Here is a 27,954-nt window from a genome sequence, read left to right on the forward strand (position 1 = left end):
AAGTTCATTCACCTCAATGTTTCCCCAGGATTTTTTCCAGCCCAAGAAATCTGTGACCCTGTTTGGTTAAAGAAGCCAGGAGACACTTCATCCACGGGAGGTGAAATGCTGTGGTCAGGATGGCTTTTGTTCCACAAACCTGAGGCCCTGGGCAGCTGTGCCCACAGAAATCAGTGAGCCAATGTGGGGACTACACAACAGAATAATCACTTGGCAGTAGGTTCCTCCAAGAAGCGTTAGCCAGCGCCAGGGCTGACGTTATGTTCATGTTTAGGAGTTGGTTGCATCTGTAAGGAAACATAAATTTATCCTACCTGTAAAAAGTTTATCCTTCAAACCATTTTAAATTCTTTTTCTTTAAAGGTTTAACCTTATACGGAGCTTCCATGTGTTGCTATCAGTCTGCCATCAGCAGTAATTAAGTGCAGGAAATTTCCATGTGAGCACTGATCAAACTAAACAGGCGTAAGTTGTTTTAAGAGATTCAAAAAAGCCAAATGGAAATGGTGGAATTAAAACATATAACTTGTTTTCTTCCATGTTCTCGACTATGTTGATTTGAATCTCTGTGCACTCCAGACTTGCTGAGGATTATGTTAAAAATAAGTTAGTTGCCTTGAAAATGTGAAGTGACAGCTTAAGCGGTTTGTTTCTGTGCTAATGTGCAATTAGGTAGTTATCCAATAAGCTTCTTCATGTAGTCTAACTCAAGGCAGCTGTGGCAGGAATAGAGAAACCCTTTGCTGCTGAGGATGGCGAGAGGCTGTTCAAAAGGATCCGTTTCAGAATTGCCAGGGTGACCCGGGTAACTCTAGACCAGTCAACCTCACCTCCATCCCTGGGAAACTGATGGAACGGCTTCTCCTTGGTGCCATCTCAAGGCATATCAGGGATAAGAGGGTCATTAGGGGCAGTCAACATGGCTTCACCAAGGGGAAGTCGTGCTTGACCACCTTCATTGACTTTTCTGAGGACAGAACAAGATGGATGGATGATGGCAGAGCGGTGGACGTGATCTACCTTGACTTGAGTAAGGCATTTGACACAGTCTCCCACAGCATCCTCACAGCTAAACTGAGGGAGTTTGGGTCTATAATTCTAACCATACAAGGTGAGGCCATCCTAATAATCTAATTGTCTGAAGTGATGACTTGCCTAAGTGTATTTTGATTTGCATAAAGTACCTTTTGCTTAGTAGGGGCTTCCTTGATGTTGTCAAATATTTCTAGTCTTTATGCACAAACATGGAAATAGTTAATTTACCAAACACAAAGCAGGCTCCATCAGATTTTGTGTCAGTATTTTTAGGGTTATTGACAGTATCCTATTACAGCACCACCAAAATGCCCGCGGGCTTACGCGATGCTTGGTCTCCTCTAGCTAAATGTTGCACTTGAAACGCAGTCGATGCCCCAACGCTGCGACCTGCGCGTCTCAGCAGAGGGCAGTGGTCCTGCACACACTGTGCCGCCTCCATCCAGACCCATCTTGGCTCTTCATCCCCGTGCGGATCGTGCGATGGGCACAGAACCTCGGTGTTATGGAGGGGGGATTAACGCCTTCCCCGGCAGCGGCACATCGGAGGTACAAGGTTGTTTCTTGAATCATTTTCACAAGTGTTGGACACTTATCCCATGAAACAGGTATTTATCAATGCTTTCACAAGTGAAGGCTAAGACAGCCAGAGATTTGCCAAAAAGAGTAACTGGAGTCCATTCTCTACTCCAAGCGCTAACAAGCAGGGACATGAAGTACATCTTAAATTATTTTAAGATAATCCCATTCTCCCTTGCAAAAGTGCACTTGATGTTGACTGTGTGCTTCAAGTGAGGATGCTCACAATGTTTTATCAGCAACACTGTGCTGGGGAGGAAAAGCTACAGCACCATGAGATGCTGTTTTCAAAGAGCTTTCTGTGATCCCACAGCAAAATTAGCTTAAAAAAAATCAGGAAAAGCCTGAAATGACCCTTTTGGAATGTGGAGAACTAAACCAAGAGGTTGTCTGTGTTCAAAAAGCTTATTAACACGTGGCATTAATAGAAAAAAAAGATCTTTGTCCCAAACTAAACTGAACAGAGATATTACTCCCTCACAGCAATCAGAGAATACTTTAAAACAGGAATGTTCATTTATTTTTTTATCTTTTCATCAAAGTCTTCAGACTTTACCAGGTAAGACCTACGGTGGAGATTCTCTCAACTGTCCATCTTTCTTCCACATGTTAGGAAAGATGCTTCACGGGGTGGACAGGTTCCCCACCTCTTTTGCCTTGCTCATTTTCCTGGGGACAGCTGAATACTCAGTTTGCCCAGAACCTGCCTTTGTGTGCCCAAATGGCCACTCTGTGCTGGGGTCCCCATCCCAAGTGGGGCTGCGCGTGCTCTTGCTCCCATTCTGGCTCCAGAGGGCTGCACCAAACCCCGTCTCCCTCCCAGAGCCCCTGGATGGGGCAGACGCGGAGTTATCTGTGCTAAACGCCTCGTCTGGTTTAACATGGTAATTACTGCATTCTTTTGGAGGCTGCTTGTGATGACCAAATGAGCAGGAAACTCTAAAAGGTATAATATATAATATGCTCCTGACATATGACAGGGCTGGGGGAGAGGAAATGAAATGGAAATGGGTCAGGAGTGGGAGGTCGGGGCTGCAGCAGATCCCTGGTGCCAGGGCCCATTTCAGAGTCAAAGCAGCAGCAGCGCATTACAAAGAGGGTGGAGAAAAGTTGTTTGCGTTGTCCGAACCCAGCAAACTGGCCTGGCCACCAGTCTCCTCCTCAGCACAAACAGCTGATGAGTTCCTCCCTAGTTCGATGCTTTTGTTTTTGCAACCCAGCGGCAGGCAGCAAAGTAGAACAGGGATTCTTAAAGGTCATGATTTTTCGTCATTGGAAATAAAATAATAAACTTGTAGACTTTGTCCGAAACAGACTGATGATACTAATTTGAGTGGGTTTTTTTGTAGAAACAGTGAAGTCTCCAAGGTGTGATGAAGCTCTCATGAACTCCAGAAGAAAAGCCTGCTGTATTTCAGCCACCAATGTTCTGAAACTTGAGTAGGAACCTCCATGGATCCACTTGATCAGGTCTGTAACACAGTACGAGTCTGACTATGGAGGAAAGAATGTGATTTACTACTTGCAGCATGCACCGGAGAACAAATAAGTCCGAGACACCATTGCAGAATTAGCTGGAACTTATCTGTTCTGTGAGGTAACAAATAGATCCACACAGAACACATGACGTTTTGGGTGCAGACAGAGGAGGAGGGTGGACTGGTTATCATTTTTTGTAGAGTGCAGCTCACACCAAGAAAATGCCGCCTCTTGAGGAATGTGTACCCAGTTTAGGGATCTGTAGAGTGGAAGAACTCAGAGGGGACCCCAAGGCACTTCTGCAGTGACAGACCCATCATCAGGTAAGAAGATTGCAGCATCCAGACACCCTGGCACGCTGCAGAACTCCTTGACTTGGAGCAATATCTTGATCTTCCTCTGAACTCACTTCACACCCCCCAAAAAAGCTGAGTTGTCTCCATTTAGCAAATCATCTTTGGCTGTAACCTTTGCCACTAAAATGAAGCTACCTGTATGGGAAAGACTTCTGGATTTCAGGATACAATTTTAGCCTTTTCTCTGCTGTGAAGAATCGAATGAGAAGCATCTGAAGGTGTCAGGATAAAAACATACAAAGGAACCATCCGGAATAACCCTGGCATCGTTTGCTACCTGCATCAGAGATATTCCCAGGATGCTTCAGCATTGTGGGGTCAAAGCCGCTGTCTGCAGTTATTATCGCTGTTTATGGTATCCCGGTGCAAATGCAGTGATGCTCAGGTGGCCCCAGTGGGAATTCTTTGCAATAGAAAGGAGGTCAGGCAGGAAGACCAAAATGACACCTTCTGGCTCAGCATGTCCAGGTTCTGCGTAATGATGGCTTTAGGCTGCTTGTCCCAAAGTCTGTTAGGATAATTAAGGCTGCACACGATGCTGTCTGGGCTGCTCAATCAGTAATCTTTGAAGCAAGCGTCTTGTCACCCTTGCAAATAACGTTTGTTTTACTGTCTGATTTGAAAATGTTTTCGGTTTTGGTGTTTTGATTCAGCTGCACTAACAGGAAAAACTTCCCTTGCTCACCGATGCTGCGGCTCCTCGGATTCTGTATGTAAAGTCTGGAATTTAATGGACTCCTCATATATGAAAGAATGCATTAACTACAGGTCAGCAAAGTCTGGTTATTGTGTTGTTTTAGTATGGAAAGCTGTTATTACCCTGTTGCTTTTAAGGTAACCTGCTGGAAGGTGATGATTTAGTCTGTCCGAAGCCGTGCAGAATGCAAACACAACCTCTGCCTGTTTGTGTTAGTGATGTAGTACAGAGTCAGTTGGGTGTTAACCTCAGTTTACCCTTGGGACAGCTGACTGGTGGGGAATGAAGAGGCTCTGTTAATGGTCTGTCTCTTTCAGCTGTCAGGAATTATCATGTGCTTTCCCTGGACTTGTCATTCATTCAAAAAATAATCATTTTTTTTCAGTTCCCTTTTAGGATTGAAATTCCAGAGTGTTTTATAACAAGCGTAGAAACCATGAGCCTGAATCTATTTTTACTCCCCGACAAAATACCACGTCTTTTCCCACGATAGTATTTGTAATCAGTGTGGGAATTTATACCAGAGTTAAGCCCTGAATTGTGTAAATTTGTTTTTCTCTCTCTTAGGATGGAAAGGCAAAGAACACATCATGGAACAGCCTTGTCTGACAGTGATCCAGGAAGGGAACTCCGGTACTAACTCGTTACAAACCAGAACTGGCCTGGCACAACCTCGGAAAGCTCCGCTCTTCTCGCATATCTCTGCAGTTCGACAGAAATGAAGGGGTCCAAAATTTGGAGTGGTGTCGAGCATCTGTGGCAGAATCAACAAGTGAATCCAAATCATCCGACTTCCTCGCAATTACAAGGTAATTGGTGGCATCCTGGCCTGTCAGGCACCAGACTGTTCCTCATAAAACATTCAAAAGCCTCACAGTCACCCAAAAAGGAAAATGAGGAGGGAGGTGTTTTTCCACCCGATGGCCGGCAATGACTGTGGGCATAGCCTGATTCCTCGTCTGCGTTGCTCATCGCCGCTGTGTCTAAGAATTCCTTGATATTCAAAGAGTGCCCTAATCAAGGCAGGTTTTCATAATGTGATTACGTTATGCAATTATCCTTCACGCCTGTATATTACAGTGTGCACATATACACTTTCATCACGTATCAGAGTGTAGTTTGCTCTTCTCTGATACCGTGCACCAGAGAATGCCTACAAATTGAATTATTCCAGGATAGTTACCCTAAACAACTCTATGGAGGGAAACCTGTATTTTAGCACAAAAGCACCTTACTCTCCTTTATCGTAATCCATTTTAAACATGGATTATGCTGATGCAGAGCGGGACACTCCTATTTTGGAGTAATTTTGAATAGGAGTAGTTCTTGTGCTTTCGGCTCACACCCTGCATTATCCAAAATAGCTTTGAAGTGTAAACAAGCCTCTAATGTGTCTGTAGCATTTCCATTCTGCTCCCTGGCTCCTCCTTGTTCCCTGACTCTTCCTTTGGGAAGGTCCACAGCAAAACCAGACCTGCAGAGCCTGTCATTTAGGTCTTTGCTTTCACAAACTTCGTACCAAGGGACATTTCCAATCCAACTCCTAATTTAAATGCATCCCTAAGCCTTTGAAGGGACTATTTAGATGCAAGTTTCTGACTCAGAGCCATCCCACAAATTACATTAGTACATAAAATGTTTCCTTTCACCCTTTTCTAAAAGGGAGATCCCTCCGAAATCCTGGGGTCCCTTCTGGGGCTGGTTGATTATTTCTCTATTATCATCAGCCTGTTCTGCAACCTCCAGACAAAACTGATGGGCACAACTCTGAGAAAGGTCCAATATAACGAGTGCTGTGATGACCCAGGCCCGTGTCCATCTGCAGTGGATGTGTGGGGAAGGCTGCAAACGTCCTCTCTAAAATTGCCCCTTTTCCATTGTGTCAAAAGCCATTTAACCATCCGCTTCCACAAAACACCACAGCTTCTGACTTGTCTTCTGGTCATTTATTTAAACCTGCTTCCTGACTATGTCATTTGGGGTGCTGTCCTTAGTTTTAGTGTCTTAATTCCCTGTTTGTTTTCTGTTATTCTAATCCCACCCTAGATCTCCCCGACTGCTTTTCTCTGTGGCTTTACCAGTGGGGCTGGCCGAATCCGCAAGAGGCGTTCAAGACAGAGCAACACCACGCAAGCACACGTATGTCATGCAGTATAATCTGTTCTCTGGTTTGTTAATCCTATTTTAACCGTTTCCATCGTTTCGTTTGTATTTCCAACCTCCTGTGAGTACAAGGTGGCTGTTTTCAGAGTCCTGTCCTTAACGACACTAACACAGCAGCTAATTTAGAGCTTCATTGCACGTAGATTAGTAGAGTTATTTTATCTGCTAATTTATCACACATTGCCTTGATGCCATGAGGTCCTTCTGCAGCTCTTCACAGACAGGTTTACATTTGACTCTCCGGGGTAGTTTCGGAATGGCTGAATGCATCGTTTCACCTCCAGCATCAGCAAAGCCTGTGAGCTCAGGGCATCAACACCAGCTCCTGCCATTCCCTCAACTCTCCATTTGTCTCAGCCAGAAACCTGCACGGTGTTGTTTCTTAAAACCACATAATATTTCGAGAGAGAACCACAGAGGCAGAAGGATCCTTGCTCACAAAGACGATGGAGGTGCTTTCTTCAGATAAAAAGAGGTTTATTAAGATAATGAGAATGACATTGTGGTGTGGGTGTTGTACATCTATTGCAGCATTAAGAGAAACAACAGCAAGTACAAAATCCTGCAGAACTTCTATAGTCATTATCATGACAGCCTATCTTGTCCATGCTACAGTTTTGTGTATCCAAAACTTCATTCCCATTTCTAATGGCAGAAAATCCAAAGACTTTCATCTTTTTTTTTTTTTTTAAAAAAAAAAAAAGGGCAAAACAAAAAAACCCAACTCAATTTTATATAAATAACTTGCACTGGACATCTTAAAACTTTCAGATTTTAATTACACATAAATAAATATATACAGATTTAGAACAGTTCCGTTTGGCCTGGTTCAAGTTCTGCTCCTTGTGCTTTTATTAATTATTATTGATTTTAGAAACTTGTGTGCTGTTATCGGTAGGTTGTGGAGTTGGAATTAGTCCTGGGTTGAGCTGAAGCTGCTTTATCCCCGGCTGTGCCTGTAGCGTTTGGGAGGGCTCCTGCCCTGGCAGCCGTCGGGGAAAATCCACCTTAAGTCTCAATTTAACAACTGTAAACGAAGTCTGAAGCTGCTTTCAATCCAAAGCAATTCTCCTGGCAATTTCCTCTTGGCCTGGCTCTAGAACGGGGCTGGGCTGTGGGGATATAGGGAGGTTTTCCTGTGTGTTTGCCTGTCAAAATCAGCTGATAAATCCAGGTACAGCTGGCGACCCGACTCCCTGCCCTCTGCTGCTCCAGCCTCTGCTTCTTCTTGCATTGATGAGGCTTTTGCTCTTTCTCCTCAGCTTTTCAGTTGGAACGAATTCCTGGAGCACGTCAGGATTTCACTATGGGTTTTAAAACAAAACAAAATTGCACATGACTTGGCTTCCTGCATCCATTTAAAAACAAAAAGAAAGTTAAAAGCCATCACCTTGGCTTATTCTCTCAATCTTACTATGTCCATTAGAGTTGTTTTCTTCTTAAATTCCTTAAATCTTCCTCTTTTCTTTTTTCTTTCTTTATTTGCTTTATGAGTTTCATCCCAAGTTCCAATGTAGCAGTTCAGAAAACAGTGCCCTGGGTCATCTTTCCCCCTCCAGCGCGTTATTTCCGATGCTTCGCTTCTTTTTCTGACGCTTTGGAGTCTCCGGCCGCGTGCCCATTCCCTGTGCTGTTCAGGAACATTTTATCCAGCCCCTTGAGGGACTCCACCAGGTAGTTCTGGAAGGCAGTGAGGGCAGCACAGATGGCTGGGCCCCCGAAACCGTGGGTGATCAAGCTGAAATGAGTCAAACAGCTCTGGACACCAGGCTCGAGGATGAGCGAGGGGCGGCTGTTCCCCAGTGGCGAGCGATCCTGGGCTATCAAGTCTGCAAACTCTTTACAAATTTGCCTGAAAGAGAGAGAGTTGGGTTACTATAGATGCTGTTGGAAAGCTGCAGGGATGTGGGTTCTATGAGTTCTATGATGCTATAGGTATATTTGGGGTTTGTTTTCCTGCTCCGTGACCCAGCAGCTGCCTCGCTGTTGGAAGTTTTGGGCTCCAGCCTGGGGAAGCCCTTGGTCTCTGCTCCCAAGGAACAAGCAACAGGACAAGAGGAAATGGCCTCAAGTTGCACCAGGGGAGGTTGAGGTTGGATTTAGGAACAATTTCTTCCCCAAAGGGCTGTGGGGCATTGGAACAGGCTGCCCAGGGCAGTGCTGGAGTCACCATCCCTGGAGGGTTGGACAGACGGAGATGAGGTTCTCAGGACATGGGGCCGTGCCAGGGGGTGGGTTAATGGTTGGACTCCATGATCTTGAGGGTCTCTTCCAACCAAAGCGATTCTATGATTCTCTAACCCAACTCTTCCCCTTGCTGCACATCTTTCAGACCTGTGTGCAGTGCATGAGCTCATCTCCTTCCTGCAGAAGAACACGCTTTGGGGGTAACGCTGCCCTTCTGGGCTGCGGGGACCGAAGGCAGCGGTGGCCTGATGCCATCTGTACTCACTTGGTAGCCAGCAGCATGTTTTTCCTGGTGTGGAGCTCCGTGGGGTCGGAGTGCTGTCGGCACAGGTATTCCGCCGCTGCCTTGGCTGGGAATTCTGTTTCGCACACGTACCCAAAATCCCGAGCCAGATGAACGGCTTCACCTATGAGCAGGAACATTAAAAACCCGTGTGAAAGTGGAGCCGGTTCTGTAGCAACTTCAGCCATTTCGCTGATGTGGGTTATTCCTGCAGGGACTGGAACTCTCTCCTTTCTTGTTTGTCACCCAAAAGCTCTCTGGGTGTCTGAGGTGTTTCTCACTTTGCTGCATCCTCCTCTCCCTACTGCTTCCAAAATTTCCTGCTTCACTTCCCCAAATTGAGCAGAGGTTTAAACAGGGGCTGAAGGGTGAAAAACCCACTTTAGCCCCGTGGCTGCTGGACAAACTGGGGATGTGAGAATGGGGCAGAAGGAAGGGGTTTCCATCCTCCCACAGCAAGCGGGGCCTCAGGCTGGATGCGGGGGCAGAGCATCCATCACCCTGTGGACATGACCCCCATGGACAGGATTGATCCATCTCCAGGCGTCCCCATGGAAATAATCAGAACTGATGGCGATTGATCATGCCCAGCACCCGAAATCCTGGTTGGGCAGGCAGGGCTAATTTGCCTCGCCCCCCTGCTGCTCGTATGTATTAGACCATCCATCCTAACAGCATTAACCCAGATCCCATCACAGCTCCCCAGCGCCCCGAGCTCAGTCTGCGAAGCCACGTTATGGGGAAAGTGTCTGTGCTGCCCATCTAACGATGATAATTTCCACTTCATCTCCTCCTCCAAAGAAGGAGCAAATAAGGTAAACCTGGAGAATTTGAACTGTGGTTGTTTGTGTGTTAAAAAACAATCGGGAAGTAGTAGCTGCTGAAAAACAGTTCTTGTGACAATGCAAAAGGACTTTGTGACCTGGGGGTGAGAGCTGAGGCTGGAGCCAGGATTTATCCGCTCCCTGAGCGAGTGAGAGTGGCTGCGCAGCTGAACACGTGAACAGCAGTTTGATGCTGCCTTAGAGGGGTTTCAGCACAGGGGACACGGTAGTTCAGCGTTGGGAAGTGGTTCAGAGCCCAGGGAAGCAGAGCGAGGGGCCACAGAAGCCTGTCCGAGTGCACAACCTCCTTCTGAGAGCTCGAGGATGGTTCTGAGGCTGAGCTACAGCCCCACAGCTCCCCTGGGACCACATGGGAACTGATCCCACAGAGCAGGTGCCCAAGAGAGGGCAAGTGCTGGGTGTACATGGCCAGAGGAACCTGCATTTCTACCTGCAGCTCCCGCAGTGCTCCCCAGCACCCGTCCTCTGCATCCAGAGAAACAGCTGTGGGGCAGGGAAAGAAAAGCTATATCATTAGCACTCAAACCCCAGTGTTTTGGGTTTTTTTAAATCAACAGACATTGTGAAGGTGGAGGGAAGAAAACAAATGAAGCCAAGACAGCAAATGTCCCAGAAAGAAGATGCCTGGGGCTCAGGAGGACACACCAGTCCCTGTGTGCTGAGCAATGACAATGCCACAGCACCTTCCTCAGGGTGAAACATCTCCCAGTGTCACAACAGCCATGTGCAGGAGGAAATTACATCCATCAAGCACACATGACACCACTCTTTTATTTGCTATGAACTGGTAAGCAGCAACCAAAACATCAGCAGCCACCTGAAATCAAAATGGACATTTCTTCCTTCCTTTCTTCCATTCTTTTCTTTCTTTTGATGGAAATCAGCCTTTCTTTCAGCACGAACCAACTGCCCTGAGTAACAACCTCCGCCTAATGAAGCGGGTCATTTAATTTGCTGGCAACAATGGAGATGATTTTCTATTCAGAACCTGCAGGCAGCTGCCTCCAACACGCTGGGCGCAAACACAATGGATTCCGCAGCTCGAAGGGAGCTGGCGCTGTCATCACATTTGTCTGCATCCTGTGGCCCTTTCTCCCGAGATGCGGTGGCGACATCCCCGTTTGCATCGTGCAGAAAGTAGGAGGGGAGCAAAGAAACAGGTGGCCTTGAGCAGAGGGACCTCGCAGCACGTTCTCCATCACCAGCCCTGAGGACGGCTCCTGCGAACTTGACCTTCACCTGCAAGTCCTCAGAGCTGTGTGGCATCTCTGTGAGGTCTCACTCATCCCCTGCTGTCCAGCAGGACTTGGATATGGGGCATCTCCTTACGGGAGATGAGACTCGGAGCTGAACGTGGCGATGGAGCCTCGAGAGAGAGGTGACACTGTTGACAGCGCTGGGTTTGCGTCCTGAATGGGTGCACGGTGCTGCTGAACAGTGGCTAAATTCTGGGCAGCTTTATTCAAGCTTTCTTGTGTGTGTTTGGTTTCTGTGAGCCTGACTGAGCACTACCAGAACTAGTTCATAGAGGTGACTGAACGCCCGGATCCAGCCCAGGGGAAGCTCAATGCCCCATCCAGCCTGGGGACAGCTTTTCCCCATGGGCTGTGACTGGTCCAGCAGAAATGTCTGAGTTTTGGAAGGCAGATGTGCTTGAATCAGCACGGAGGCTGACACGGGGATATTTCCAGTCTCAATCAGTGGTGACCGCTGCGTGCTTTAAGTGTTCTCGTTTGTGGAAAGCTGCAAACGAAGGGCAGTGAAGTTTTGGCGCTCCCGTCCTCTGCTCTTACCTTCCACGAGGGACGTCAGCAGGGTGACGTTGGCAGCTTTGCGCCTTCCTGCAGGCAGGTTTAGCCCGATTTTCTCTAGCCTTTCCCTTAAACACCGACCCCCATTTTTGGATTTTGCTCTGAAAAGAGAAAACAAGGAGTCATGTTAGAATAACTATTGTTAATCCCAGTTTCAACTATTAGGTTTGAAAGAAAAGCAGAAAAAGCCATAAAAGTGCTATTCCGCCGATATGTCGCACACTGGAATTTCTCATCCCCCTTAATCTGAGAGGTAAGAGCTGGTGCTGAACACAAATATTGTTTCGGCCTTATCCCCTGCGCTTCAGCAGGGAGCGCGGAGCAGCTCACCTGCGGAGAACTCCGCCGAGGAGAGAGGCGTTGAGACACTCGGGGGGCGAGAGCCTCCGCTGCACCTCCCCGACCGTCACCTTGTACTTGGACGTGGAGCTGAGGAGCGAGAGGCGGCCGGGCACGGAGCAGAAGACCTCGTTGGGATTCGTCACCCCTCCGATCAGGCCGTCCTTGTTCATGGCCAGGCTGGGGATGCTGGTGCCGTTGGCCTTCGAGGGGATGGGCACTGGGGGACAAGGAGGGGAGAGAGGAGACGGTGGCTGAGATGGCTCAGGTAGTTTCATGTTTTCCTCAGTACAAGGAGAGAGGTGGGGTGAATGAAACTGAATTAAATAAAGGGAAAAAAAAAGGAGGAAGCCTGGCCACTGCTCTCACCTGCTCTCCCACGCCGCCCAGCTCTACCATAATTAAACCCCAGGTTTTGGGCTGGTCTCTGGGATGGGCTGTCCGCAGCATCGCTACCTGCACCTGTGACTGATGTCCCCTCCCTGTCCCCTCTGGGTGCTTGGGGAGGTGGGGTGGCCAGGCGAAGCGCTGGCTCATGGCGCTGGTGACATCCTGCGACCAGGGCTGAGCCGTGGCCCCCCTAAACCCCAGAAGATGCCGAGGTGGCTGAGAGCCACGGGTGCCAGCGGGTGCTCACAGGAACCCATGGACAGAGTATCTTTGACTTTGGGATTAGCCCCACGAGCTGCAGCCCTAAACCTCCATCATCCCTGGCTTAAAGAAGCTTGAGGAGATCAAACCCAATTAATCCAGCACAGGTTTCCTTTTAATTCATGGGCAAAAGTCAGTTAATGCAAGAAGTTGGAGAGGCAATGGGGGCTGCAGCATCGCACCTGGGTGAAGTGGGCATGGTTTTCCCACACGTCATTCCAGTATCAGCGTTCTTAGATGAAATAAAGGTTTATAGTTTAAAACTATGGCTGAAAGCTGTGCTAAGTCTCTTTGGCTTTTATGTTCTGAAATTAATAACCAATTTAACTCTGCAAAAAGAATAGGTTTTGAAAGAATCCAAAGAGGACTGTAAAACCATCTCTCCAGATCATTTCAGCCCTGGCATCTTTGTGGTTCCTCGGCAATGACTGTTCCACATGCACATTCAGATGGTTCCTGCAAGCAACACAGCAACAAATACCAGGGCAAGATGCAGGTTTTATAAAGGAAACACACATGCCCAAAATGAAGCAGAAAACCGGAAAATTAACTGGGGAGGGTATGTAGACCGGACCTGTTAAGGGTGCTTACAATCAACATATTGTAAATACGGCTCAACAGCTTGTTAGTGTGGCAATAAAAAAGTGCCACATGGTGTATAAAAATGACTAATGTTTTCGGACTAAAAGATGAATGGGAAGGAACTGCGGTAGGTTGGAGTCAGCCGCGGCGGTGCTGGCGTTGGCCACCACGGGACAAATACGGGAACGTCACCGTGAGCCATCGGAATCCAGAGCTATTTCCAGGAAGCAGCAGCTTCAAAGCTCCCTTCCACAGCCCCAGAACAGCTCGGATTTGTCTCTAGGGGACACCCCCACAATAAAAACTCAGGGCGTGTTTTACAAACACCCCAGCGCTGCTGCCAAGGCATGTGTCACGTCAGGGCCGGGTCCCCAGCGAGGGGGCTCTGCTGCAGCGAGGGCACCCCAAAGCAGCCCCCCATAGGGAGCTGATGTTGCTCGTGGTGTCAAACGCTTTATCTTGCCCGCGAAGAGCTCATGTGACGCACACACTCACGTATTTGTGCATGCCGGAGATCATGCGCTGGCGTGCGCTCGAGCCGCATGCGTGGCTGGGGAGCGGCACACGGGGGGGACCGAGCAGCCATGCAGGAGCGAGAGGGGTTGCGCCTCACCACGCGTCTGGGGAACGAGGGGACAAACCTACAGCAAACCAGGCTGTGGGAAGGCAGGGATGGATGCCGATGCACAGCACCGAGACACCACAACACTTTGGAAACGCGTTTTTAGCAATGATCCTGCTCTCAGAAACAAATCCCCGTGAGAGCTGTGACCCAGACCCGCCGCTGCAATGGGTGATGCCCAGAGCAGCAGGGTCAGCCCTGCTCCGTGCCGCAGGCAAACCATGCAGGCACAGCTCACAGAACAGAAACATTGACCCCGGCACATTCGGCACGTGCAGGCATGGGACAAGGCCACCCGTGTCACAGCGAGCTGGCACCCTCAGCCGCAGGGCACATGGGGAGCGAAGTGGGGACCAGGATGGATGGCTGGCTCAGCATCGTGGGGGGTTAGTGGTCTCCTGCGTCCTGTGACAGTGCTTCAGCCACCAGACAGCGTTGCCTCAACACAACAAGAATAAACACAGCCACGTTCGCCATTAATTATTAATTATTGTTATTTGGCCTCACCTGCTGCTGTTTGCCTGGTCTGATCTGCAGCTTGTTTGCCCATAAACATGCTGCAGGAGGGAGACAAGCTACCATTAAAGCCTGACAGCTTTGTTTCCTTGGCTTTTGGGGAACCAAAATTGTCTCTTGTCATCTGAGTAAACCAAAAGTCCCCCTCGATCTTCAGTTGCTGCTTTCCTGTTCCCGCAAGCAGCAGGTGATCGGAGCACCTGAGCCAGCCTGCAGACGAGAAGGAAGCATCAGAGCGGGACGCGGCCGCGGCCCGAACCCCGGCGCACGGACACAGCCGACCCCGGCACCCGCTGCCACCGCGGCACCCGCCGAACCGAGACGGGGACGCGCGGGCGCCTGGCCCCGCGGGGAAACGCAACCGGCTGCTTCGCATGGCGTCGTGTCAGGGGTTCATCCCAGCTACGGGGCAGAGAAATCAACCGCTGGAGCAGGGACAAGGGCTCATGGTGGGGGTTCTGGGTGCCGAGGTGAGCGGGAGGAACTCGGTGCCATTGTGCCCAAGCGGGGCAGCCGCCGGACAAGACAGGGAGCTGAGCCCCACACGGTGCTTTGTAGCTGGGAATAAAAGTGTCATGTTGCTGTCAAACAGGCTGCCCAGGAAAGGGTCAGGTGCTGGTGCCCAAACGGCCACAGTGTCCAGGTGCTCAGCCCCCTCCTGATGAGCAGAACAGGGCTCAGCTGGGGTCACCCCCGCCCAGGGAGCTATAAAGGGCAGGACAGGCTGCATTTCCCTCTGTAGGGCTCTGGTGTGGTTGGTTCAGTCGAAGGAAGGGTAGGAAAGGGATGTGAGGCTTTTAGTGACTGCTCAGAATCCTCATGGTGAGTATAAGGTGTTTTTGTCTTCTTGTGCTTGTCTTTACCCTGGGCATAGTCCTGGTGGGGTGAGTCACCAGAGAGACTATAGATGTGTCTACATAGGGGAAAGTTACCAAAAAATACTTAATTTGCTCCCTGAAATGCTTTGGTCACTGGGGCTTGGCTGCTCCACTGTGTCCCCTTGAATCTTGTTTGCTCTTTCCTTTAACTGAGAGCTTTTTTTCCCCCCCATGGGAGGAGCGTTTGGTTCATTCATCCCATCCTGCTGCCTTGACTGGTGTTGCTGGTACTCAGCTCCTCACGCAGAGGTGCGCTTGGCTGCGGGTTTCACCAACTAAAGCCACAGTGAAGCATTTTGCCCTGAGGAGCCCCTGGTGCTGGGGCTGCTGGATGCAGGCGAGCGCTGTGGGACTGCACAGCAAGAGGGTTGGAGGGGTCTGGTCTGAAAGGGAAACTTGATTTCAAAATAAGGTTGTGCTGATGGACCTCAGGGAGCTTCCCAGGTTGCTGATCCCCAGTGCAGGTACAGGACCAGCTCCCAGTGCCTGTATGAGCTGGATTGTTATTGCAGCTGGGGAAAATTGAGACACAGAACAAGTTAAATGATTTACCAAACATCAGGCGTATGGGCATGATCTGATTGCATGCAATTCTGGTCTGTGGGAATGCTTTTATAAGCAATCCAGGCTTTACAGCACTTCCTAACACTTGGGCAATAGCTATCAAAAACCCATTAAGTATGGCTTCTGCTTTTCTAACTCCAGAGTGCCTTTTTAATGCTATGAAATACTTGTCACTGCATCATCTTGTCTCCTGATGCTCTTGTATTTTGAAGTTAGCCGCTGAGAATGGCAGCGTGTCAATAATAAGTGGACGATGTCTTGCTGAATGTGGGAAGAAAACTATCCTCATTTCTTCCGTTTTATGTCCCAAGAAGCGTTTCCGTGAGGCTCAGCATCTCAGTGCTGCCTTTAACACCGCAAGGCAGGTACCACTCACAATACGTTATAGAAGTTTGTAGGGGGTAAATGTAGCCGGAAGGAGCTGGTCCAGCACTGGACGTGGGATGGGATGATGCTCCCTGGAGAGGCAGATGAGGTGGAAAGGCAATTCTGTGAGCACCAGCTCCTGGTATCTCCAACAACGCTGCCGGTGGGATGGGATGCCATGGCCTTCCTGCTGTCAGGAGGTGGGAGGAAGGGGCTTGTTGCCTTTAAAGTGTCCCAGGATAAAGCATGAAGTTTCTGACGCTTCTGTTCCGGTTTCCAGAGGTGAGTCCCTTTTAAAATTCCAGGTACAAAGAAGAAAGAACAAGAGAAACGTGTTCTCCAAAGGAATTTCAGCACAGACTGACCCACAGCCCTGCACCTCTGTTGCCTCCTCATCCCTCTCCAGCGCACTCTGGGTTGGTGATGGAACCATGAGCTCCTCCTCTCATTCCTTGTTTGTGTTCACAAACGTTTGTGTCTGAAACTACCACTACAATTCCCGAAAATGGTCACTTTTACATATAAATATCCAGTGCAAAAAGCACATCTGCAGCCTGGGTTCTGCACATGGGCATGGCTGGGAGCTGGGGCATCGTGGTGCTCAGGGGCTGACTGTGCACCATCAGCTTTTGGGGTTTTTTTAAAAAGAAAAATAGATTTTGCATACAGAAAGAAAAAGTATTGACTCATTTCCATATGAGAAGTGTGTTACCTGCTTGCAGAATTGTTTGTAAGCAGGAAAATGTGTGGGGCTTGGAAACTGAGTCACTTATCGTGGTGTTATTTGTCCAGTTGCATTTCCAGCTGGAGCTCGGGGTTCTGCAAGAGGAAAAACAAGTCCAGAGGGAACATGCAAATCGCTGCCTGTCTTACAGGTCTGTTTTCTTCTCTCCTCAGATACATTACAGGTAAATCCTCCTCCTCAGCAGTGCTGAATCCCTGGATATTGGAGCTTTTGTTGCAGCATCTCTTTCAGAAGTGGGAGTGTGCTACAGCTTAGATCACATTTTAAAGAGGTATCAGTTAATCCTTTTAGGAGACCACCTGGGACAAAGCAGTCTCTCATCTTTGGGTACAGTGCTGTCCCCAGCCACCCCAGAAGCATCTCAGCCCTGCAGTTCCTTCCCAGGGCCGTGCACTGCTCAGCTCAGCCACATTGAGCATCACTGCAGATCCAGAGCAGCCCAGAAAAGTGCTGCGGGTGGTGCTGCCCTGCGAAGGGGATGCTTGCACAGTGCAAGCACGTTTCAGATGTTCCTTGCTGCAGCTGCTGGGGTTTTGCTTCCACAGTGTTGCAGGTCTGGTGATGACAGCCCTGAGCCCCCCAGGTTTTGTCCCCTGCGGCGGATTGGGGTCCTGCAGCTCCATTCAGCTCTGGCTGATGGACGCTTGTGCACGGCCCCTGATGAAAGGCGCTCCGGAAAGGCAAGGGATTCCTGCTCCTTCAGGAAGAGCTTTCAGCGCACTCATCTACCCTTCGTTTGAATGTCTCCCATGTAAATTATAAGATGGAGATACATATATCAAGAAGTATCTGCATGTGGGTGTGAGCCAGAGGCAGCTGCTCCTGCCATGGCTTTAAAAGCCTTTTTCCAGTGAGGAGATGCTGCAGAGTTCAGCTGCTTCAATTTCCTGGTGCTTCAGCAGAGAGGTATTTATTGATGGTCCAGGGAAGGAGGTCAGTGCCATCAGCTGTATTTCAAACCCCAAGTCTGTAATTATCCTTTCTTCCCAGAGGGGATTATACAGGTATTTTCTTTATCTCGAATGCACAACCTGAAGCAGGTCCCCATGTCAAAGAGCCTCGCTAGGAAACCCCGTAATCGGCTGGGAGACCTTTTCAAATGGAAGGATGGAAAGAATCTTGGGGTTTTTTATCTCTGGGCTTTCCAGATCACTGAGTCCCGATAGGGAAATGGATCTGGGACCCTTGGAAGAAGTGAGGACAGAGATACAACTCAGCAGCCTCAAACCATTCCCATGAGAAAGCTGATCGGGAGAGGTCCCATGCCTATGCAAAGCTCCGTACTTAACATTTTGTTTCCAATGCAAATCAATACATTAGGTTGTGAACTAAATGCTAAGGTACCGTGTGATATTTAATGCATTTTTCTTTCTGTGCCTCTGTTTTACCCAGCAAAGTTCCTGCGATGTGTCACTGCTCCTGGGGAGCTTTGGGACGATCAATGGGGCAGGAGGGTTCAGCCTCCCCAGACCAGCAGATAAAACATCTGTTACAGATGTTTTCTGCCTAGTGCACAGTGTCTTGGTGGGAATGGACACCCAATAAAACAACAAAATTTACTCAGACCTCTGCAAAAGCACCCTGTGCTCCTTCAGGACTGGAAAGGGGATTAGTAAGCAGTTTGCAATTAATAATTTCAGCTAGTACGTTTTGCTGCTTTACCATATAGGAATGGCTTTGCCTCAAATGTGCTGCTTGCTCAGCATATTCTGTGAATTTTTTGGAAACTGTTCACAAATAACAATGTATTGTGAGTTCCCACACATTTCCCTGCTGTACTTCATTTTACAGATTGGGCCGTGCTGCCTGGGAAGCCCAGGACATAACAGCCTGAACCTCAGGAACGCCTGTTACCTTCACGACTTCATTTGGAAAGTCAGTTTAGTGCAGTAATAGATTATTTCGCTCGCCCCGATTTGTTGTTAACATACAGCTAAGCCCCTTCTCATTTATGTTAGGAAAAAAATGGTTTAAATTCATTTAAATTAACTACTCCGGAGGGACTCGAGTTGCTCTGTCTCTGCTTGTACAGCGCACAGAACGGGCAGGGGTCGGGGAGGCACGAAACCGAAACGGGAGGCTGGAGAGCCCCAGGATCGAAGCCAGAGGAACTGGAACCTGTGCTGCTTTGTGCTGACACCGAGGAAAGTTTCTGGTCTTATGTCACCCCCAGTTCAGCCGCACGGCAGCGAAAGCTCCGGGACTCGCACACCCTCCCCGGCTCTGCCCCGTGGCTTTAACCATCACAGGTTTATTCATTTAGCAGCGCAAACTCCCATTACATTTTGGCAACCAGTCTACGGGATCTTTATGTGTTTAAACAGTATAATCCATTTTGCAGTAACATGCTTGAGAGGTTTTCCCTGTATTCCCTATAGAAGCGCCTGAATTTGTGTGGCTTGGATCTACATAATCTAAAAAGGGAGAACAAAGGCGCAGTGTCTTTTGCGAACGGCAGTGGATTCTAAGTAAGCCATCGTAATGTTGCTATCAATTCGCTAAAATGTATTTAGATTATTGAAGGGCAAAAGACCCTTCAGCAAAGATTAGACAGGAATAATAATAGAAAAATACTTTTTGTATGGAACTTGCTGCCAACCCTCAGAGCACATGGGAGGGTTTCGATCTGAGCCTCGGAGCACAGCAGCGTGAATCTGCTGCTTCACCTGTGGTTCTGGAGCTGCCGGATCGCTCTGGGGACAGCCACCACTGTCACAGCCAGGATGCCGTTACTTTTCCTTGCTTGGAACACGCTCTGGGTTTTTAATGTCTGTGTGTTGGCAGGATGTCCAGCAAAGCAGACATTGCAGCTGGGTCAGCGCTGTGCCCTGGCCAGGACATGTGTCCCATCCCAAGCTGTGGGGGGACACAGCAGAAAACCCCTGTGCGGCGATGGGGACCCACCACGGTGTAGGGAGGAACCTTGGGAAGGAACAACATACACGTCTTCCTATGGGGAAACCAACTCTGACCAGCCCCAGAAACAGCATCAGGAGAGCCCAGCCAGCTGTGCAGGAGGGGACACATCTGCACACAGGTAACCGTAGCGCAGCTCTTGCTGTGTGTGCAAACCCTCTGGTGATGTTTCTTTAATGATTTCCCCCATCTCTTGCTAACTTGTGCTTTAAGCAACCCTGGCTGCCCTTGGTCAGACCTTTGCTTGCACCCCACCAGCCCCAGGACTGCAGCCCCACTTTGCCCAGCACACAGGGCCACCATGGGGCTCCCAGGGAGCCCTGGGGATGCGCCATCCCCATGAAGCCACCTCCATGCTGGGGACACCACTTGCTCCCCGAGACCTGTCCAACCAGTCCTGAGGGAATATGGCCTGACCCCGTCCCTCGCTGCCTGGCGCCTCGGCACTCGGGTGACTGATGCCAGATAAATGCCTGAGATAGAGGGTGGGGAGACTCGGCCGGGCTGGAATCCCAAACACGCATCACAGACGCTACAGAGCTGTGACAGTTTTTAGGCTGCAGGGGTGAAGCTGCGCACCGGTCCCCTCGTCCCCCTCCAGAGCCCCTCGCTCCTGAGCCACGGGCACACCGTTTTCTGGCATATTGGATTGCAAGGGATAGTTTGGGCTCATTTCTAGCAATCCTTTCTTCCTTCATTCTGCCTCTCCATCAAGCCACAGCACTTAACCTCTTGCCAAACCAAAGGCGATACCCAGACACGGCAGAGCTGGATATGGGACAGGGTAGGGAGATGAGAGCTGAGTGTGCAGCAGCTCCAAGCGCTATATCAACATTTGCTAATTAGTTCCTCCATTAAGAATTAAAATAAACAAACAAATGGAAGGACAGCAAGAATGAGTAATTCCCCAGGATGACACAGGAGAGGGTGGGTTGGTTTACTTGCTAGGGTGCTAGTCTAGGACTTCAGAGAACCCTCTTTAGACTCTTCAAATAATTAGGACGGATTACAAACTTTTGGGGTTTGTTTGAGATCACATATTTTGGAGTATTATGAAAGAGGGAGGAATGGTCTATGCCTGCCTCTGCTCTACTGCAGCCTTGGTGTGTCCCTGGGCTGGGGGCACACGTGGGTCCCCATGGCTCTGCCTGTGTCTTTGCTGCTATGGGTGGGTGCCCATGGGGCCCTGGTGAGGCTCACACCTGCTGCATGGCACCGTCTGCATGCTGAATATCTCAGTGCTACCTCCTCTGCAGGGCTGACGTGGGGACAAACACCATGGGCTGTATATCACCCAGCCAAGGCTGCTCCTACTGACCCCGCTGTCAACCCACCCATGGACAAAGCAGCCCCCGTGGGAGCTGAGGCTGTGGCAAAAAGCAACCCAAGTCGGCTTTTCTGAACCTACCCTTTAAGAATTGCTCTTCTAACAAAGAAAAAAATTCATTTAAAAACATCTAATTAAACAGTAAGTCATTACAAGGTACATGAAACTTGGAGATAACACATGCCTGGGAGGCACTGGGGAGGTTGAGACAAAGCCCAGCGCCTTCACCGGTACCCGCATGTGTTATCTCACATGAACACACACCTGGTTTTATCCCGGTGCAATTATAGGACATTAAAAATATAATTTTAATGGAGGAATGGTGATCTGGACGCAGTTCAGAGCAAAAACTTTCTTTTAAGTTTCACTGTTTGATTAGTAGGTGTTCCCGCCACGCACGCCTGTGTGCGGAGGGAGAAGCGCCCGCTCGGAGGTGTGACTGCTGTGATGAACGCTGGGTCTCGCGGTGTGTGCGAGGGCTTGTCTCAACTGCAAAGCCTGCGTGAGCAGCGCCAAGGCAGCAAAACCTCCAGTCAAGACCTGGCTTGCCCCAAGTTGAGCCCCTCATTCCCACTCAGGCAAACTACAGCAGCAGATAAAGCTGCAGAGCGCCGGGAGGGCTCTGCCAGAGCGCTCAGCACCCTGCGGCTCGCTGAGTCCAAGCACGGCCGCCCACAGCTGAGGACACTCTTATAAAAGACATGTCTTTGCAGCCCCGGGTGTTTTACAGGATGACCTCATTTATTACCTTGCTCGTCACAGGAAATGATGTTTATCTAATCTACCATTCTTTCAGGAATTGTTTTTCCTGCCACATCTGGCTGCACGTGGCGGTTCTTCCAGCTCAATTCCTCTCTGCACTGAAACACAGGAGAGGTGGCACCGCCGCCACCGTGCCAGGGCCCCGTCCCAACAGCAGCCCTGCACGCAAACCCCGCGGGGAGATTTTGGAGCTCATGTGCAGTGGCGAGTGGATCTAAGGATCTCTGTCTTACTCTCCCTCCTCTGCTGCATTCTTTAGTAGTGACAACTACTTCTTGCAGTATTTCTGGATGTGGGCTCGGAGCACTCTGAGGCACATCTGTCCATCTGTCCAACACTCAGCCAAACAGGTCCACGTTCCTGAGCAGAAACACCAGCGCTGCTGCTCCGGAGCAGCCGAAAAGCCTTGGATGGAAATTTAAACGAGTCACAAACAGGAAGGAAAGCGCAGTGGCCAAATCCTGCTGCCTCAACATGAAGCTGAGGGAGCTCTGTCCCTTCCAACCACGCAGCGCCTGGGCACCGTGCACCCCTGGGTGCCAGTGCGAGTCCCCCCGGGCTGCGCCCTGGTCCAGCTCTACTCCAGGTTGTAAAACACTTGCCCGCAAGTGGGATGTGCAGGCCCTGCAGCTCTTCCCACTGCTCGTGGGGCCCCTGGTCTGCTCCTGAACCCCGCTGAGCCCCCAGGCTCCTTCCAGGTACCAGCGAAAGAGATTTGTATTTCTCTTTATAATAAAAAGGCTCCATCAGAAGCTTGCAGCTGATCCTTAAAGGATGTCAAAGCAATAAACCCCCTTCTTATTTTATGACCAAGCTGCAGGGTTTTTGGCTACCAAGTGCAATGGCGTAATGCTGGATTTCATAAACAGAAAACCAGGCTCTCCCCGCTCAGGGGAGGGAAGGATCTGCAGCAGGAACAGCAGCTGCTTGGGCACCGATGGGTCTCCAGCCCTTTTTCCTGGGGGTTTTCAGGTCAGGATGGGAGTATCTGTCCCAGGCATCAAGTGAAGAGAGCAGAAAATGCCTGTAGCTGCTGTAGCCTAAAGCAGACAGAGCCATGGACTAAACTTTTTCAGAGTGAATTTTACTGTTTTCAAGTCAAATATATCCCTGGTGTTATATAAACGTTTGGGAGGAAATACAAAACAACACAAGAAAAAAGGAAAAGAAACAAACAAATACAACAATAAAAACGAGACAGAAAGTAATTTCCGAAATACTTTTGAAAAGGAGGAAAAGCAAACAAACGTTTGCGCAAAAAATGTTCACGAAAGCTCTTCTGCCCCGTTCAGGATTTTATCCATTTAATTCTCAAACTAAATCTATCCCGTTTGTCACGGCAGTGCGGGGGAGCTCAGCCTCCGGTTTTTTTAGTGTTATTCACAGCGCTCTGTGCTCGAAACCAAATCGCGGCTCTACGTCCGGCACACGCAGCATCCCCGTAGCCGAACCGGCATCCTGCATCCGAACTGGCATCCTGCATCCCCGCAGCCGAACCGGCAACTCCCTTCCCCGCTTCCCCCGGGTCCGGCGCATCCCCGGGGCTGCTCCCGGCGTCTCCAGCCCGAGGGCTGCCCATGGGAACAACGAACCGGAGCCAGGCCAGAGAGCGATGGTGGAAATTGAGTTTTGAACGTGGGTTTTGGGCCCGGATCCGCGTCCCGGCGCTGTCCCCTCCGACGGGACGCGGCGATGTTGGACCCGAGCAGCCACCGCTGGGGTTACGGGACGGGGACCCCGGGGCCGCCCCCCAAATCCTTGCTGAGCCGATGTCACCCCCTATCCTCTCCCTCTACCGCTTGCTAAATTCGAGGCCACCCGCAGCAAAAGGGACCGGAGCGCTGTGGGCTCGAGAAAACACACCCGGGGTGTATCAGGGCGCTGCACCCCTCGGGTCTCCCCAAAAATCGCCTGTAATGACATGAGCTGCTAAAACCGTTGAAGTTCATTAAAGAAGGAAACGGGGGGGAAAGAGCAAACACGCAGTCAGGGACAAATGGTTTGGTTCGAATGAAACAGGAGTTAAAAGGTGGCTTAAAGGGTTTTGGGACAGGTGATTAATATTTTGTTGAACCAGGACAACGGTATCTCGGCAGCTAATTAAGGAGAGATTTATCTGTTTTCACATGCACAGATTTATATCAGGTTTTTGTCCGAGGGCCATGCCGTCAGGAATTCAAGGATTAACCATTCCCGGTGCGGTATTTGAGATATCGGAACGATTTATGACAAAATGGTGCTTTTCAAGGTTTACCCTCACTCCCCACGGAGAGCAGGGCAGCGATAAACCCGCGGTCCGTCCGCACACCTCCTCGCCTTCTCTGCCCGCCTGGAAACCGCTCGGAATTTGTCTTTTATACGTTTATTTTATTTTTCCAAGGATGTTTTCCTCTCGCCCCCGTTGTGGATTCGGGAGTCAGCTCCAAGCAGACTGAGCCAGCGAAGTAGAAACGATCCCGTATTATATATTTTTAAAAAATAATAATAAAACAAACAAACAAACGAAAAACCAGACTGCAAAATAATTAATTTGGCCGGTTCGAGCGGAGGGGAGCGGCGTTTGCCGCTATCGCCCGGCAGCTCCTCCGGGGAGCAAAACCGCCCGGTGATTCGGGGACCCGCGCAGCATCACCCGCGATCCTGGTCCCCGACTTCAGCTTCGCTAATTCCCCAGCTTTCTTTTGAGCTCAAATTGTCCGGTTTGGGGCGTCTCTTCCACGGCCGCCGGCAGGGCAAGGGAAGCGCGGCCATCGAAATACAGGCGAACGGGGACCCGTCCCGGGCCCCGGGTATTGTGCAGGATGCGGCCCCGGGCGGTCCCCGGTGCTGCCGCCGCCCGGAGCAGGGCCGGAGGGTCTCGAACTCCGGCTCCACTACAAGAAACACCCCCGGCGCCCCCGTCCCGGCTCCCGGGATCGCTGCTGGTCCCTCTGGGGGGCCGCGCCGCCCCGCAAAAAAACCCACACGCTTTGCTTTGGATTTATCGATTTCTCAGGCTGCTCCAGCAAACTCGGGGCTTTGAGCTCCGAGTGGAGACGGGGACACCCCGGCAGAGCATCGCCCCCAAAAGCTGCCGTCGGAATCCGATTATTCTCCTAAATATACTTTGCCTCTTTATTCCAAACACAGCGGGGGGGGGGAACAAGAGAACCAGAGAGGGAAGAGCAAGTGTCCATAGTCACAGGAGCTGCAAATATCCTGCACCCACAAACCCTGATTTTCAGCCGGGTTTATTTTCTTTTTATTTCGAAGGAGAGACTAGAGAAACTGCAGGCACAAATCTGGCACTGAACAACAACGAGAGACGAACATTTCTAAGTAATGGCGCCTTTTGAAAAGGAGGAAAAAGCCCTCCAAACCATTATAACTTCAACCGAACTTCCAGACAGATATTCTCATTGCAGAGTATTTTCTGAAGATACTTTGAGTGCTGCCGACACACAAAACAGCGAAGGCACGGCCGGACCAGAGCGCACACGCACCACACAGCTCGTTGCAACCATTTCTCATGCAAGGATATTTAATGAAATGCCTCTCATGTGTTCTAATTAAAGCTAAAATAATTACGGTCATTAATGCTCCACAGAAATGCCGCGTGTAATGAAGTTGCGTTTTTAGAATAACAATTTTCATGGCAAAGGGGCTGTAACGCACCGTGAACGCTTCTCCTTCCGTGTAACAACCTCCATCGCCCATGTCGGCGGGGAGGACCTGCACGATTGGGATATTTTTCCCGGGTTCTCGGGAGATGCCAGGCTCCGTACCACGGAGCAGCAGTTAAACACGTCCTCTCCATCCACATCTTTTTGTAAAAAATTGCGGAGAGAAGCCAAGAGCAGCGCTCGAATATTTCATACGAGTTATCGCTCCGAGCAGCCGTATAAACCGCTCACGTCCCCCCTGCTCCCAGCAATGCCCCGGTGAAGTTTTTATTAGAAAAATATTTTACGGAGTTGAGCTGTTTTAACCACGGGGCTTTGTTTGGGAGCAGAGGGGCTGTTTAGCAGGTCGGAGATAATCGGCAGTAAATTAGGAGAGGCGGCGGGAGACATCGGGGGCCGTGCGGTGCCCCTGCCCGCAGCCCGGCTTCTCCGCTCCGACCACGGAGGAAGCGGCTGGTGTCGCCGCCGATCCCCGGGACAAAGCCCCCTTTTTGGAGCCGCAGACGGGGAGTCCCCGCAGGCCCGGGTTGCTGCCGAGGTGGGGAGCGAGGATGCGGGCGGCCACCCGGGAGTCTACGGGATGCTCTCCGGTCCACAGGGATGGACAGCACCGGTTCCTACGGCCGCGTCACCTCGTCGTTCCCGTTAAACTCGCCCTTCCCCACGGTAGAGCCCCACCGAACGAGCCCGCTCTGCCGTGGCTCAGCGCTTTCCCCGCCCGAGGCGGTGCGGAGCGGTGCGTGGCCGGGGCTGACTCCCCCGCCGCCAGGCGCAGGGCTCCGGTCCGGGGCGCCGGGACCGGGAGCGCCGGGAGGCGTCGCTCAGCCCCGCCGGGGTATCCCCGGGCTTCCTACGCAAATTGTCCGGGGCTGCCGGCGGGGCTGCCCCCGGGAGTCCCGATAGCAGGCCCCGTCCCTGCGGGCCCCTCGATCCCCGGTAACGGGAAGGCGCCAGGGCCTTCGGTACTGCCCGAGGGAGATCAGCGGGCCGGGGACAGAGGGACGCGCTGGCCCGCCGGGACCCGCTGCTTTCGTTGCAGTCTCGCCGGGAACCTCAAGGAGCCCTTCCCGACGCGGGAGGAGCGGCCCCGTGGGACGGTTGTCGAGGGGGGAACCCGACGCGGGGGAGCCCCGAGGGCAGGAGCGGAGCCCGGCCCGATGTCGCGTCCCGCGGTGCCGCCGCACTCTTACCTTTCTTGATCACGGACTGATCGAGCAGGTTCATCCCGCCGTCGTCCACGGCCTGAAAGCACCGAAGCAAGAGCCGTCAGCCGGCGGCTCCCGGTGCGGATGGGCACCGACCGCTCGGAGCGTGGGGACAGCGTGGCCGGGGCCCGGTTCACCGGCTGTCCCCAGCCAGGAGGGATCGTTCGGTCACGGATGAGTCCCGTTGACGGGGCTCTCGCCCCGGAGGTCCCCCTTGCCCGGGGGTACGGACACCGCGGGGTCCGACCTGTCCCGGCTGGGATCCCCCACAGACGCACAGGCGGCGGCGGGATCGGTCCCCGCTGTGTCGCGCCCGCCCCGCCGGGCACCCTCCCCGGCCTCCCTCCGTCCCCCGGTACCTGGATGTCCTCGATGCCGTGGTGGCCGAGGCCGTGGAGCCCCAGCGGGCCGTCGGCGAGGCCGTGCCCGCCATCGGGCAGCCCGTGGAGCAGGCGGGGCACGGTGGGGTACTCGCGGCGGGGGTCGAGCCCCAGGGCGCGGTGCGTCTGCGAGAGCAGCCCCGTGTCGTCTTGTCGGCCGCGCTGCGGGGGCCAGGCGGGCTGCTGGTGCTGGTGCAGCGGGCTGAGCGCCGCGTACGGATCCCCCAGATGCGGGTAACCGGGCTCCTGGCCCTGCGGGTAGGGCAGCGGCGGCTGCGGGTACGGCGGTGGGAAGTAGGGCGGCTGGAAGTCGGCGGCGGGCGTGTGGCAGAGCGGCGGCGCCGAGCCGTAGGGCGTCTGGTTGAGCGCGGGTAGCTGCGGCAGGCGGGCCCCGGCCGGTGCCCCGGGCAGCCCCTCGGCGCGGTCCTGCGGCAGCGGAGACAGCGGCGGTGAGGCGGGTGCAGAGCCCCGGCATCCTGACCCCCCGTCCCCGACCCCCCATCCCGTCCCGTCCCGCCCCGCCGCGCCCCGTCCCGCACTCACCATGCCCGGGTAGCTGTGCACTAGCATCTGTGCGGGCCCGCGGCGAGCCCCGGGCGGGCCGGGCCCCGGGGGTACCCCCGTCTCCGCCCCTCTATCCCGCCGGAGCGGCGTCTCCCATCGCCCGCCCGCTCCTCTGCGCCGGCCCCGACTCCATGCACGCCAGTTATAGCGTCGGGGGCGCGCCTGCCGCCCCGGGAGCGCGCGTCAGAGCGCGGGGACGGAGACGCGCCGCCCGCTCCCGCGGGGCCCCGACGGCTCCCGACAGCTCCCAGCGGCTCCCGATGGCGGGCGCAGCGGGAGACGGCCGGGGCGCGGGGTGAGAGACGCCCGCCACCCCGGGAGCGCGGCCGGTGCCGCTCCCCGCTCCGTCGGGCGGCCCCGTTCCCGCTGCTCCCGTGTCGCACGGTGCCGCACGCTCCCTCGGTGCCACCCTGCCCTCCCCTCGCCCCGGACGGCTCCGC

General features: G+C 51.9%; 1 protein-coding gene and 1 long non-coding RNA gene across 3 annotated transcripts; one reads left to right on the forward strand and one right to left on the reverse strand.

Moving 5' to 3' along the window:
• The first annotated feature begins 1,734 nt into the window (after positions 1-1,734).
• Positions 1,735-13,048, forward strand: LOC139825577 (uncharacterized). Its single transcript, XR_011735706.1, has 3 exons — positions 1,735-4,955; positions 6,193-6,285; positions 10,182-13,048. It is a non-coding gene; the product is annotated as an uncharacterized lncRNA (long non-coding RNA).
• Positions 7,068-27,718, reverse strand: TFAP2E (transcription factor AP-2 epsilon). Of its 2 annotated transcripts, XM_071798916.1 has the most exons (8): positions 27,494-27,718; positions 26,930-27,376; positions 26,556-26,607; positions 14,137-14,355; positions 11,766-11,994; positions 11,418-11,536; positions 8,762-8,903; positions 7,068-8,161 (listed from the first exon to the last, which is right to left on the reverse strand). In XM_071798916.1, the coding sequence occupies exons 1-8, from the start codon at positions 27,518-27,520 to the stop codon at positions 7,873-7,875; spliced, it is 1,524 nt and encodes a 507-aa protein (XP_071655017.1). In that variant the 5' UTR covers positions 27,521-27,718; the 3' UTR covers positions 7,068-7,872. The 2 variants fall into 2 exon arrangements, with proteins under 2 accessions (XP_071655017.1, XP_065713373.1); XM_065857301.2 differs by lacking the exon at positions 14,137-14,355 and having other exon boundaries at positions 27,494-27,715.
• Between the last annotated feature and the right edge of the window lie 236 nt (positions 27,719-27,954).

This window comes from Patagioenas fasciata, chromosome 25 (genome assembly GCF_037038585.1).
Source record: "Patagioenas fasciata isolate bPatFas1 chromosome 25, bPatFas1.hap1, whole genome shotgun sequence".
NCBI classification, from domain to species: domain Eukaryota; kingdom Metazoa; phylum Chordata; class Aves; order Columbiformes; family Columbidae; genus Patagioenas; species Patagioenas fasciata.

Bases quoted from the DNA above. Each gene is read 5' to 3' on its own strand.
- TFAP2E (XM_071798916.1), bottom strand. From the start codon at position 27,520: ATGCTAGTGCACAGCTACCCGGGCATG. The intron at 11,995-14,136 runs GTGAGGCCAAAT...CTTGTCCCCCAG, and splicing joins GACCAGGCAAACAGCAGCAG to TGCCCATCCCCTCGAAGGCC. The intron at 11,537-11,765 runs GTGAGCTGCTCC...TTCTCTTTTCAG, and splicing joins CTCGGCGGAGTTCTCCGCAG to AGCAAAATCCAAAAATGGGG.